Consider the following 13,778-nt stretch of genomic DNA (forward strand, 5'->3'; position numbering starts at 1 on the left):
TTACCAATGAAGGGGCCTATAACAATGTATTGTCAGGCTGTCTTATGGTACAGTATATTTACACCTTAAAGGGTCAGTCAGCCATTGGTTTGAGCATCAAGGATGTTTGGTAGTGGCAAGGTAAACTCCCTGTTAATAGGAAGAAACCTTGAGCAGGACCAAGCGAGTCAGCAGAAGCCATTTTTGCCTTTAATGTCTGCCACTCAAACACCGAATGATGGGCATTTCTTTGTTTTTCTTTTGGTGAGGAAACAATTGGAAGCAGTGGGATAAAAGATTAGTTGAGCCGACTTGTCGGAAAAGAATTTCAGTTGTTTGCCTTCATATTGGTAAGTCATTTGCAATAATTGAGTTGCATTATTTGTTCAGGGATAAAAAATGCCAAACAAGACTGCATCATTCATTGTGCGCTGGATGAGCAATATTTATGGCCAACCATGCATTATTTGTCAACCACTGGTGCCTCCTATCAGGGGGTGCTGTGTTTCAGAAGTCCATCCCAGCAGTCACCTGGCAAAAGACAGAAATGCACTCTGGATGGGTCATGGGGCCTTCCCAGGCCACACACCTTTCACTCACACACTCGCACCTCGGGGCAATTCAGAATCTCCGAACATCTGTGAGGAGAGCCCAGAGGAGCTGGGGAAAACCCACGCAGGCATGGGCAGAATATGCAAACGGACATGAAAAATCTGAATTTGTGTATCTTTACTATATGTTTTGAAGTACCTATATTGAGCACATCAATAGAAGCTAAAATTTCAATCGAATAGTAAATCCCTCATAACGCCCTTTCCTTCACGCCACCTCTCACTTTTGGCTTTGCCTCATCGCATTAGAATAAAATGCAATCTCTCCCACCATCATTTTCATCAGATCCCATCTTGGGCTGCAGTTTGAGGCTGATGGAACAGGTGGGTGTATTGACAAATGCCAAAGATGCATCAGCACTCTAGAAAAGGGGTTGTTTTTTTTGTTCCCTCTACGCAGTTGATCGCAAAAGAAAAATGTTATTTTCTTTAATAGCGTCATGCGGTTCCCGCTCGGCTGTAAGGAAATAAAAACAGGGAGTGCTCAACAATTGTTGGTTTGTAAATGCTATTTAATTTTGGCCAGCGTACGGTAATCAGTATTATTGCCACACTCGGTGCATGCCTAGATATGTGCACATGGAGCTTATTTCTCTTAGATGCAGGATTTTAGGCTGCTGGGGATTTCCCTTTCACTGGTTCTTGCTATTCCATGCTCGGGGCAGCTGAAATGGCATTACTATCATGTCCATTTTGTTTTCATGTAGCAATGTATTTCCCATCATCCCTTGGTCTTGTAGTTGTGTTGTTGAGACACCCTGAGCATTTATTCCACTTTTGTCATGTGCACTTAAAATCCAAGCCCTGAGTCAGGCATATTTTGTCTTTTGTGCATATTTTAGGCTAGAAACCATCAAAAAGACTTTTTAAATTGCACATCATAATCTGCCTTCAAAGTGTCTCACTATAGTGTTTTAATCACACGTGTCACATTTATCAGTTGGTTTTTCATGCAGAAAAATGAGGGTGGGCTATTTGTGTCAGGGGTGAAAACCACTCTTTCCACAGAGTATAAAATGATCCTCCCCGCGGCCTGCTGTGTGTTCTCTGTGCATATGGCTCACACAGAGCCATGCATATTGCATGAGACTTAAACGGGATGTGCATCCTGCCTGTTTTATTAGCATTTTAATCCCTCCTGCAATTGTGTATCTGTCTGGCAAGTGCCTGGTTTGAAGATGTTTCATATGCTTCACCTGCTGCTTTTTAAGCGCTTTCTTATAATACTCAGAGGTCAGGGGAAAATTAGACTGGATATAAAGTGGCAACACTTAAATGCACAGTTTGTCATGTAAATGGAATAGAACCACGGGGTTCTCTTTTATATCAGCCATCCAGTGTGTTTTTGTCTGCCCATATTTTAATGTGGAACAAAAACACCCATTTATGATATTTTAGATGGTTCTTGAGCTGCTTTCAAATGGGTTCCTATTTATGAAGCCTTCTCTTCCCAATAATCAAACAGAAGATCAAAGCTGTGGTGCAAATTGAATTTGTTCAGTCATCAGTTAAAACAGGTTGTGGGTCTTCTCTGCCACCGGTCCGTTCCCGCTCTCCCTGTGGCGCTGAAAAGCCGTGTGGCAAATTTGGGCTCCGGTGCCTGAATGACAATGAATACGATGTCACGGGGGGGTCACTGTACATATTGAGGGCACAGAACTTCACCAATTAAATTAAAAAGAACTTATTAACTGCAGGCGGTGACAGTCACTCAAGCCTAAAGCTGGAAGGTGGAAAAAACAGGAAAATTGGTGCAAAGGGAAGAGACAGGAGGGATTTGGGAGAGGAAGGTGAAAGTCCTCCAAAAGCTGTGTTAAAGTTTGAGAGTGGCCTGATTCCTTACATGCTTGTTTGATCACTGACGGGCTCATTGCCACTCTTGTCGACATCCACGTCGGCGTCGCTCCAGTATCCCGAGCCAAAATTCCAAGCAAATGAGAATCGGAGTTAATTAAGCTTTTGCTGCAGTTTGCACAAATATTAAGTAATGGGCTGACTGCTAATTAACCCGGAGAAACTGCTCCCTTTCAGCACAGCAAAGTGATATTTGCAGCTATGTCTACTTTTTTTTCATATACAATTAGTATTGTCCTATCAAGCATGACTAATGACATATTTTTCCTCGTCGGTGATGAATTGGAGGGAGCGGCATGCCTGGCTTTGTGGGTAAGAGTTTAGAAATGCTAACAATGCCTTTAGAATGTTGCAACAGCTGTATTTGTTAAAGCGGAAATGCAGAATGAGAACCTCAACGCGCCGTATGAAACGGTCGAGATTTGATCAACGCTACCAAACCATTTTGTCTCAACTTTGGAGACCGAGGAGAAGGCTTCAGATCCAAGAAATAATTTAATGCAGCTCAAGCAACTCGGATAATTAAATTCTTTATCTTCATTTTCTTTAATTGTCTCAATTAGCCAGAATTTGACCTTCATCTACGACTCCACATCATAGTTTGAAAAAATCGCGTTGAAGGAGAAATTCGGTTTTCTCAGCAGCCACTACATCGGGGGGGTGTCATTCGGTATCGTCCAAATCCCATTACAGAGTTGCGCGGTGTCAAGTAGGAGCAAAGTCAAGAAGGATGGGGACAACGTCACGCCAGCCAACTCTGTTCAATCCTGGAACACTGTAGGTACAATTGGTACAAAAAAGCAGCTCCTCGATGGATAGTCGAGGCAAATGGCTTGTCTGAAGTGCACTCTAGCTAGCTGAGAGAACAGAACAATGTGGGAAGAGAGGAACGTCGGGGTCTGAGTGACCAGCTAGCCATTTCTAAATGATAGATTTAGCTTCTCCGCTGCAGTTAGTACATGGGTAATTCAAGCCTAATCCCCAATAGTCTTCAGCAGTGTGTTAAACTAATGTGACACAAGCCCGGTAGCCGTGGCAACACCTTCCATGCAAGGGTTAAATTAATCGGTAACATGTGCAGCTTATTGACAACAGCTGTTCCAATAAGGAGCGGTGACCTCGGGGCACCACAGGGGTATGTCTCTGGGAGCCACACGCATGGACCTCATAGGGGCTCCTGGAGCATGAGAACCTTTGCTGTGGAGCAGCGCAGAAGTGGCAGATATGATAGAAGAGTCCCCAGACATTAGATATGTTCAGCTTATGATGGCTCTGATCTAGCCAAAAGTACAACCAATTTTTTTTTTTAGTAATGTACTATATCATTGAAGAGGGTCCCAGACGGCCCAACAGCGAGTTTTGTTGTCAAGAGTCAAAGTAGCAAAAGAAACTGTCATATGTACACATTTTATTTCTGATGTGGAGCACTAAAAAAGAACTCTTTATGCTATGTAGCCTGAAGTCTAGCTTTGTTTAATTCAACGTATGCAAAGAGCACTCACCACTTTCTGCTCCTCTTCACAATGAGCTGCAGAAAACTCTGTGATACATACAGAATTTCCCTGATGCTAAACAACCTCATGGAGAGGGAAAAAAAAAATGTTCACATTTCTTGCGTTATCAAAGCAGCCATGTTTGTATATTAATGCTGAAGCATCCCGCAATGCCCTGGGCTATCCATATTCAAAATGACCCTTCCTCTCTCCCCATGTCTCAGCAACCTTAGTCTTTTTATGATGCGTATCTACATGTTATGAGTAGTACGAGCCACATTTGATATGTTGGAAACACTAAGAAGGATGGAATTCCCCTCTTTTTTTTTTTTTTTTTTTTTTGTCCACTGCCCACTTTATTTTTTCCCCCGATAGCCGTGTTTCAAAGCAACCACCTGGGAGAAGCTTCAGAATGTAAAACATAGCAGGTTTTTCTTTCAGCCATCCCAGTCAAAAAGCTGACAGAAGGTTCCTCTCCAGCTGTTTGTTTTAAAGGTGGTTCTGTTCACTGTCAAAAGGATCTTTTAGCTTTTATTTCCCTCCCCGCTATTGCAGGTTCTGAGCCTGCTTTCCCCCAGCATGTGTTCTCCTTTCTCCACTTCCTTCACCCACTCTTGCTTCATCGCAGCAGTGAAAGTGCAATATTTAGATTGTACTCCAGTCGGGTTTTCTTTCTTTAAAAGCCTCCATTTCTGTGTTCCTTGCTATTCCAGTGATAATTTTAGTTTTCTTAGCACCGTCATTGGCATATCATCAAGCCCATCTCCTGCCCTTGATCCATAAACCCTCCCACTTCTCATCTTCTGTCAGCTTTTGCTGTCTAATCTATCATCACTCTTCTCCAAATCACTTCAAAATCAAGCCCATTTTATGCTCCTCTTACTCCCCATCTGCCTCCTTGAGTGGCAGCGGCCCAGACATTTCCTCCACCTGCTGACTCTCCTTCATTCCACTTTCAGTAAGTAGGTGAACGTGGACGGGTTGGTGAATCCCTCCCATGCTGTTGGGCCTCATCACCATGTTTTTTTTTTTTTTTCTTGTTCCCAGGAATGGGTGACGGCAACTGACCTCCTCATCTCCCTGGACAGGCTCAACACCTTCGGGGACGAGTTCTTCAAGGACCCCAAAGTGTTGCGCTCCTACTTCTACGGCATCTCTGATTTCTCGGTGGGGGGCAGGTAAGAGCTAGCCAGAAAGCTATGCCACCTGAGTTGAGGCTGACGGGTCGAAGGCGTACGCGGTCGTGCCCAGGTTGATTGCAGACCCCCAGAGAAGAAATGGGAAAAGTCAAGCTGATTTTTATTTCAGCAAAAGAAGTCGAAGGCAACACAAAACTGACATTCTGCTTTGGCTGTCATGGCGCCTTAAAATGGAAATGATGAAAAAAAACGGCGAAGGAGTGTTGCGGTTCAAAAACATTCTTCCTTCCATTGTCTTATAAATACAAAACGGAGCGTTTTTGAGAATGGGCGCTGCAGCTGCAGGCAACTGAGCTCGCACAAGTAGAATGAAAGTGCCCCTACATGTACACGTCTGGCTCTTTACCACCACCTGCTGACCTGGCATGTGTACACCTGCCATTGTTTACACATGCCAGTATGTTGATGCCGCCTCTGTATGGGGAGCTGCTTAGCTATGGAGTCAGAAAATGTGTAAATGGGGTTGTAAACACATCTAATTACCACCTAATGTGGAGCCTCATAGATCCTCAACCCTATTACTTGGGTTCTTTATTGCAATGTGCCTTGAATTCTCTCAGATCCTGTTAAAAAAGGCGCCGACTGGTCATCAGTGCTGCCTGTTCATCACACACATTGTCAACTCAGAAAAAGGCAGGTAAAGACAAATCACTCGGATAATGGGACAAGATCGCAATATCTCATCGCTCCACATCGCTGCCTCAGCTGTTGTAACTGGCGTGTGATTCCATCGGCTGGAATCTAACGTAATCCAGGAACGGCTCACTGATCCAGCTCATCACCTCTGTTCCAGGAAAACATCAACAATTGAGTTCTGACAATGATGTGACTGAAGTAATTAGGAGGGACTGGACACACAAAGACCGGAAGCCATAAAAAAATCAAGCAGCAGCAACAGAGTCGACTTTAGAGCATCGACAGGAGGAAAGCTAAATAAATCCATCAATTCTGCGTCCGGGGAAACGTGCAGTATGAAGGTGTGGGCGGTTAAAAACTAAGTCACAGTAGGATCCTGATTCTTTTCCAAACACTTTGTTGTCAAGCCGTCGCCCTTTTTGCCATCAGATTAGCGCCAACGTCAACCTTCCTCAGGTTTGTAATCCCGAGTAATGAGACGGGACACGGTGTCAAGGACCGGGCTGTGGACAGGAGCGGACAACTCGATGGTTCAGCTGAAGCCTTCAGAAAGAACACAAATATGATCTGACACCTGTCACAAACGCTTAGCGTCACTGCGGCACCGTGGCGGATTAGCCGTAAACGCTACACATGCCTTTGCACCTCAGCTCATGCTGCATAGATCTGTGGGCAACATGTGACCTGTTGACCGCGCGTGCCACGTGTCCATTTGTGGACCTCGTCTTGGCAATGTACTCGTGAAATCCGGAGTTAGAGGCAAACATCCCATAATTCTCTGTCCACTGTCTTCTTAAATTGCCGACTCGACCAGAAGCTATTAAACGCAGACGGGTGCAGCGTGCACGCGTCAGGGGAAATCGGCTATCACATCAGATTTAATGCGGCAATTTGAATATTCAACTATGCATATTAGTTTTACAGTAAGTCCACAGTTGATGTGTCCCAAATGGGAAAGAAAAGCACATCATCTATGATCTAATGCAAGATTTACACCTGAGAAGTAGACTGAGAAGACACGTGTGCGTGGAACCAGCCTTTCCAGCGTCTCTGCCTCCCTCAGGTGTAAGTGCAACGGCCACGCTAGCGAGTGCTCCGAGGGCGAGCAGGGGAGGCTGCTCTGCGTCTGCCAGCATCATACAGCGGGGGACGACTGCCAGAGATGTCACCCCTTCTACCGGGACAGACCCTGGGCCAGGGCCACCGGGGACTCCGCCAACGAGTGCCTGAGTGAGTAGCTGCCACGACCAAAACACCACCTCCAGCGACGAGGTTGAGCTCGCTGCACAAAATCCATCAGGGAACATCAAACTTGCTGAAACTCTGATCTGCCGTCAAAGGACGGACAGATGAATCCATCAGTTGGAGGTCTGAACCCATCCTGTCGTGCTGAACGCTATTTACGCTCATTAGAGCAGAAGCGGCTTTAGAACATTCATAAACTGTATATATTTTCTTTAACTTTCTGTATACATTTATATACATTTCAAACTTGTTCTAAAAGAATAAGATCTAAATATGCAGAGTTCAGACCCATTTCTGGGTCTGTGGGGGCTTTGAGGTTAATTATAAATCTTTGAAGGACCAAACAACATCAAGCGTGGCCCATAAGCAATCTGCTTTTAATTACCGCTGCTCCCGATAGGAGGCAGATGGTGTTTTATATAGAATAGTGTACTCCACTTAATCAATGGACTGTATTAATGGATCAAAACATGGCACATGAAAGTGATGCAGAGTGGGGAAACGTATGTGATGATACAGATGAGTAAATGTAAATAGTTGGACCCGAGCGGTAGCAACAGTGTTGTGCGTTAGTGCTCTCGGAACAGCATGAACGGCAACAGCAGGTGGCAAATTAGAGCTTTTATGAACGTCGGCGTGTATTTCAAACCTGTTCTGTGGGTTCAGTTTCTATCCAAGCCCGCCATCAGTCCAGATTGATGATGGCATGTGCAGGTTAAGTGTTCACGGATATTAACTGGCGACGTCCAAGTTGACAGACTCTAATGGTTCATTTGCTTTTTAATTGAATTGGGAGGATTATCTACCCTGTTTTAGTCAAACGTTTAATATTTGAAAATGAATAAAACCACTATAATACACAGGGGCGGCTTTATAGAGACCCATAGATGTGTGATTCCATAGAAAGAGCCTTCCGGAGTATACTGTATATTGCAGCAGAGTCAAAGAACCTGGAATATTCTGATAATATAGCTGCTTTCAGCCGAGAAATGATAAGCAATTTAAAAATGTTGTGGGCTCAGATAAAAGACTCTATATCTCTCTTTTTGTTGTTTATGGCGCCTTTATCACAACGGCCCCATTTAAGCCTAAACACACTGATATACAAGCGTTCCGCTTCCTCACGGGCCGGCCTCTTATCACCACTGCTGCTCTATTGTCTTGGCTGGTTACACAAGTCATTTTTCCACCAAATTAGATGTAAAAATGAGTAATTACTGCGCCTGCAGGGATCACGGTCCCGGTTGTATTCCCCAAACAGTGGTAGGAAGTGATCCATTCACACATGCAAGGTTCCACTTCCTCTTTAGACTTCCAGGCCAGCGCGTCCTGCTGTTGGAATCGATTAAACGTACAGGAAGCATCGGGATTCCCCAAAGCATTTGCATTTTTTTTTTTTTTTCCCCCCCCCCCCAGTTGATTCTTTCTACATTCCAGTAAACGCCAAGCTGCGCCATGTTCCAGCGGTCCCGTGAGTGCCGGAGCTTATCACAAGCGCTCTGACAGGGCTTGTGTGCAGCGTTTCAGAACTGAAGCGCCCCTCAGCACCCCCACCCACCCCAGGGAATACCAATTTTAAAGAGACGCTGCGGCAGGAGCGCACGCAGCCAAATTTTACTGACCTGCTGTTTCCGAATCGTGTTTCCCTTCACGGAACAGACAGAACACAAAGCAGTCTGCGAGTGTTAACGTCAGGGCTTTTACCCCCAGAAGCTGCAGGAACACTTGCTCCAGCAGACGGCGGCGCAAAGACCGGAAATACTGAAAGTTTAGGTTTGAGTCATGTGACAACATATTGAGCTGTGAGGGTGAAAAGGTGAAAATCTCAATCTTAACCAAGATAAGTGACAAATACTCATTAACTCGGGGGTGGGGGGGCTTTTCAAGGGCCCACTCGCTGCAGTCAGGTCTGTAATCCATCGGTACAAACAAGGCAGACTTATTATGGTCTGTATCGTTACTGTCCAGTGCAAAAAGGGTTCTATTCCTACACATTTGTGTTGAAAACTTTGTTTATCCTGTACAAGCAGCAGCCTGACTGGGTCGGACGTAATAACCGCGGAGGACTGAATGAAGACGGATGGCTCGTGTCCACTTCCTGCCTCTGGACAGAAAATATCGGACTTAAAACCAACCAATTCGGCCCCTTCGCTGCGATGCTGGTGACGGAGTTCTGTTGTGATGTGCAGTCGCTCCGTGCTAACGAGCGCAGCCTCGTCGCTAGCGCGCAAAGCCTTGGCTGTGCTATTTGGCCTGGTTTCACTGGAGCGTGTGGCTCAGAGCACGTAGGTGGGCAGATTAAACGTGCTTGTTCAAACAGTCGGGGGGGTTGAAGATGTTTAGAAAGCACTGAAAAAACAACTTGAGGGATTTGCTCCACCACGCTGCGTAGCGGGCATCATCCCACACACTTTACCTGGATCACAAACAACACTTTAAGCGTGCTTATTAGCGCCCGTCTACCGGTTTGACTCCATTTTACCCTGGACACAAGCCTCACAGGCGACTGGCGCCAGTATATCCGTTAAGGCTCCAATGATGCGATGAGCGAAACGCTCGTGAGCGAAGGCCGCACCCACGCAAATTACTGCTCCTTGATTCATTACAAGGCTCTGCTGGCAGAAATGCATCCATCACGCCTTGACATCCTCTGATCGAGTCAAAGACGGTGCTGCTGGAGACGGCGCTGCCACCCGGCCAACCCGCTCGCCAGACCAGCGGCGGCAGCGGGATTAAGATGGAGTGGATTGGAGATGACAAGTCGAGGCGGCCAGACGTGCTCGTGCTGCTGTTGCTCACCGGTGTCGACAGGAACTGAGTGGTGCCGCAGCACCTTTGCACACCCAGCATCAGGTTCTGTAAGACCCGTCTGAGCCCCGACCGCAGACCCAGGACTCATTATTTTTCTGTGGATGTGTTCTGAAGGCTTAAAATTTTAATGCCACATTCTTAATTTTATATTGTGTTCATACATGATGTTACAACGGTATATATTTGTTAGCCCCTCCAATAAGAAACCAGCATCCTGCTCATTTAGTCTGCATTTACACTGGTTTCATAACCGTCGACTCATTCAGTCATTCTAATTTCATGGACAAATATTAGTTCAATCCACAGCCGAATACTTTATCCCGTCTATATTTATAGAACAGGAAATAATCCCAGTTTATCTTCTAATACAAGGAGGTGGTCTTCTCCCTTAAACTAAGGTGAAATCTGCTGAGACTCTTTATTAATGAAGGCATAATCATTTGCTTATTGGCAGTACAATCATGAGTGATTCATAATAAAATGGGCAATTTGGCCAAACTCCACCCCCAGGGTGACTGGTGAACTAAGGAGGGATTTGATGTGAGAGCTGCGATCGTTTATCACTTAAGCAAATTGCTCTTGTATAAACACGAATTACTGTTATCTAAGTGCCCCCTGACAGTAGATTGGCTCCTCATTTGGCCCCTGTGAAATGAGATTAGCAACGAAGCCTTTAAATTATCATCCAATCCCTCAATGCACAATCCCCTCCTTCCCCCTTCTGTCTATATCGGCCTTCTTATCCACATCTGCCCAATACTTTTTCTTTTTTTAATCTTCCCAGTCTGTAACTGCAGCGGAAGGTCGGACCAGTGTGTGTTTGACGCGGAGCAGTACCGGAGCACCGGCAGTGGGGGGCGCTGTTTGAGCTGCAGAGACCTCACGGACGGGCCCCACTGCGAGCGCTGCAGAGAGAACCACTACAGAACCTCTGCTGAGGAGCCCTGCCTGCCCTGCATCTGCAATATTAACGGTACTGGACACACACACCTCCTCACCTGTGAGGCCTCCATAATCCATGCAAATAAAATTATCCACAGAAATAGTAATTGAACTTATTTTATTTACAATTATGGGAAAACTGCCAAATAGGGTTTAGGGGAAATCTAGTGCCAGTGTTTTTAATCATGAACCATTCTGCATTATTTATCCCCCAGAACCTTGCCCGTGGGGTGAATTTCCAACTATTCATAATTCATACTAGCTTGATCGCTCATGTCCTGCACACCTCGCCCGTATTATCCTCACCTCTGATTTACCAAATAACCCCCAGAGAGGTCATTATCCTCCCCCTCTGAACCTCATCAGTGGGGGTCCTGAGATTATATTAATAAAAAAAGCCTGTTCTTAAGTGAAGTGTGCATGTTCCAGGCTACAGCGCCATAGAGCAAACAAAAGGAACACTGAAGAAGGCACATGAGCTTTAACTTAACGGCGGCTCCGCGGAGGCTTCTGGAGTCCATTAACCCGACAGAACACCAGCAGATGCCATCAGCTTCCTATTCTCATCTTTCTCTCTTGTTTGTCAAACCTACAGTAGTGAGATTACTCTGTGCTAACATCTGGGAGCTGCGCAGCAACTCGATACCAGCTATGCTGTTAACCCTCCCACGTGAATAATGATATATCGAATGAGTTTAACACTTTATGGATTCTGAAGCCTCTTGATGGAATTTTATCCTTTTTTTTTGTTCTTTCCCCGATGTCACGTCCAGGTTCGGTGAGCCTGCAGTGTGATGCGGAGGGAAGGTGCGCGTGCCGAACTGGCGTGACAGGGGAGAAGTGTGACAAATGCGCGGCCGGCTTCCATTCGCTGGGGCCTGCCGGCTGCAGGTGAGGAACCCGCATAAAGACGGATGCTCCGACACAACGCATGATGAAAACTGCCTTCAAAAGTGACGTAGATGAGCAAAAGAAGGGCAAAGATGTGTTCCTGCGAAACAGAGCGTCTTAAAATGAAATAAACAGCACTTCATAAATCTTCCCTGTTTTGCAGTTTCTTTTCCCATCAAAGGGGCCCGAGCCTGAATTTATCAAACTAGAAAGCAGCCGTAAACAAGCTGATTCTCATTTCTCTCTGACACCACTGTGAATTAGTGACTTCCTTATCAGCGTGTAACACACGGCGTCAAATATAGCATCAAAGTGCTAACAAGCGGCGCAACCCCAATGCTGTAATGTTTTCCCCAATTACAGCAAGCGCTGTGGGAGCAAATCTAATGGGATTAAATAAGGCCAGGTTTCAAAATGGGTTTGAAATCTACAGGCAATGGTGGTTTTTGTCTTGAGTTGTTTTAAGGTTAAAATGGCCGAAAAGAACCAAAATATTGCCGACTGTCCGGAAAACACAGCGACCCACTCAAACGCTTTTTTATTTTTTATTTTTCACCCTCCCTTCAGGAGCCAGAGCAGAGTGGATTCTGGTCCTTTGTCAAGGTTGCCAAATCGTTGCCATGGGAATGCTAATGTCACCAGGCTAATTGTGAAATCAAGTGTTTATTAGGAGCTTTGGGGTGGAGTGGGGGGGGGTCTCGGCTTTGCTTGTGTTGGAAGACAAAGATGTTACGTTGAGTAGAAATCAAGTTTCCAAAAAAAGCAAAAAGTTTATAAATTCCTAAACTTTAGGAATCAGGCCAGATAACATTAATCCTCCACCTCCTTGTTTTGGGCTCCAACGCTGTTAATTAGGATGATTTCAGGACGACACGCGATATTTTATTTACAGATAAACGTGGACGGGTTCATCGGTCTCGCACCTCATTATGTCTGGATGGATTTTGGTTTGGATGGGAACTTTTACAGTGGCTTTTGCGGCACCAGTTTAATATTATGGTGTGTGTGACGGTGGGGAGGGGGGGGTCATTAGCAGTCTGTTTCTGCTCTCACTGACTGGTTCAGGATGTCGGGGGAATGTAAATGTGTGGTGGTGCAGAACTGCATATCAACCATCGCTTCCTATCAATATTTGTTGATGTGCCCCCCACCCTCTTCAGTGGTATATTTAACAAGGAAAAAAAGCAGTGATTGGAGTGATTTACTGACCATAATATTTACTGACCAGATTTAGTATTCATATAAACATTTCTATTATGGTCACGTCTAACAAGCCACCGTGCGTGTATAGACACACACACACACACGCGCACACGCACAGATCTTGTTCTTGAAGTGAAATCAGTCTGTTGGGTTGAGGTGTGAATTACACAGACCATTGGAGCAGAAACAAGCACCCCCCCCATAATTGAATTATTTGTAATGGCGCCTCATTACAAACAAGACTGTTACAGTTCCGAACAGGAGTGATCAATCAGCGAAGGTGATCAAACGCTCTTCAACGCAGCAGAAGCCACACTCGCTGTTGTCAAGGATGCTGTTTGAGTCCATGTTTTGACTGGTTGTCCAGGAGGGGGGGGGGGGGGAGGAGGAGGAGGACCCTCCTTGTTGTAGTGTCCTTGAGCAAGACAACCGGCTGCCTCCGCTGTCACCGCCGCGGCTGGCCATCTGTGACATCGGAGTGGCCTGAAACGGATGCTGTCGTCATGGAGACGATCACATTTACCTACCCTTGTCGTGAAAGTTAAAAAAACAAAAACAAAAAAAGCCAGAGAGAACCCACCCCCACCCCCACCCCCCCCTCCTCCATTAGCCTCACCTGTCCAGCTTGTTCAGTGCACACAGCTCTCACTGTCACATGTCTCGGTAGGCCATGTGAGTGTGACCCCAGCGGGAGTGTGGGCGACTGTTCCCCGTCAGACGGAGGATGCGACTGTAAGGCCAACGTGGAGGGACAAAGCTGCGGCAGGTCTGTGAAGCGCTGCTGGGGTAATTGTGCACGTTTCCCATATTTTGGTGAATCCCATATTTTCCTGTTCCTGTGCTCAAACGTAACAAAGGCATGAGGTCCAGGTCGTGCCTCTGCCTGATTTGTTTTTTACGTGCGCACGTTTCAT

General features: G+C 45.8%; 1 protein-coding gene across 5 annotated transcripts in view; it reads left to right on the forward strand.

Annotated features, from left to right (window-relative positions):
- Positions 1–13,778, forward strand: part of lamc3 (laminin, gamma 3) — a 55,072-nt gene that overhangs the window by 10,435 nt on the left and 30,859 nt on the right. For 4 of the 5 annotated variants that reach the window (XM_057018528.1, XM_057018529.1, XM_057018531.1 and 1 more), the window contains 5 exons: positions 4,985–5,115; positions 6,836–7,002; positions 10,613–10,801; positions 11,544–11,661; positions 13,532–13,630. In XM_057018528.1, the coding sequence (XP_056874508.1) occupies positions 4,985–5,115; positions 6,836–7,002; positions 10,613–10,801; positions 11,544–11,661; positions 13,532–13,630 (704 nt within the window). The remainder of the gene's footprint in view (positions 1–4,984; positions 5,116–6,835; positions 7,003–10,612; positions 10,802–11,543; positions 11,662–13,531; positions 13,631–13,778) is intronic. The other variant, XM_057018532.1, reaches the window with a different exon arrangement.

The sequence above is a fragment of the Takifugu flavidus genome, chromosome 20 (genome assembly GCF_003711565.1).
Source record: "Takifugu flavidus isolate HTHZ2018 chromosome 20, ASM371156v2, whole genome shotgun sequence".
Taxonomy (NCBI): Eukaryota; Metazoa; Chordata; class Actinopteri; order Tetraodontiformes; family Tetraodontidae; genus Takifugu; species Takifugu flavidus.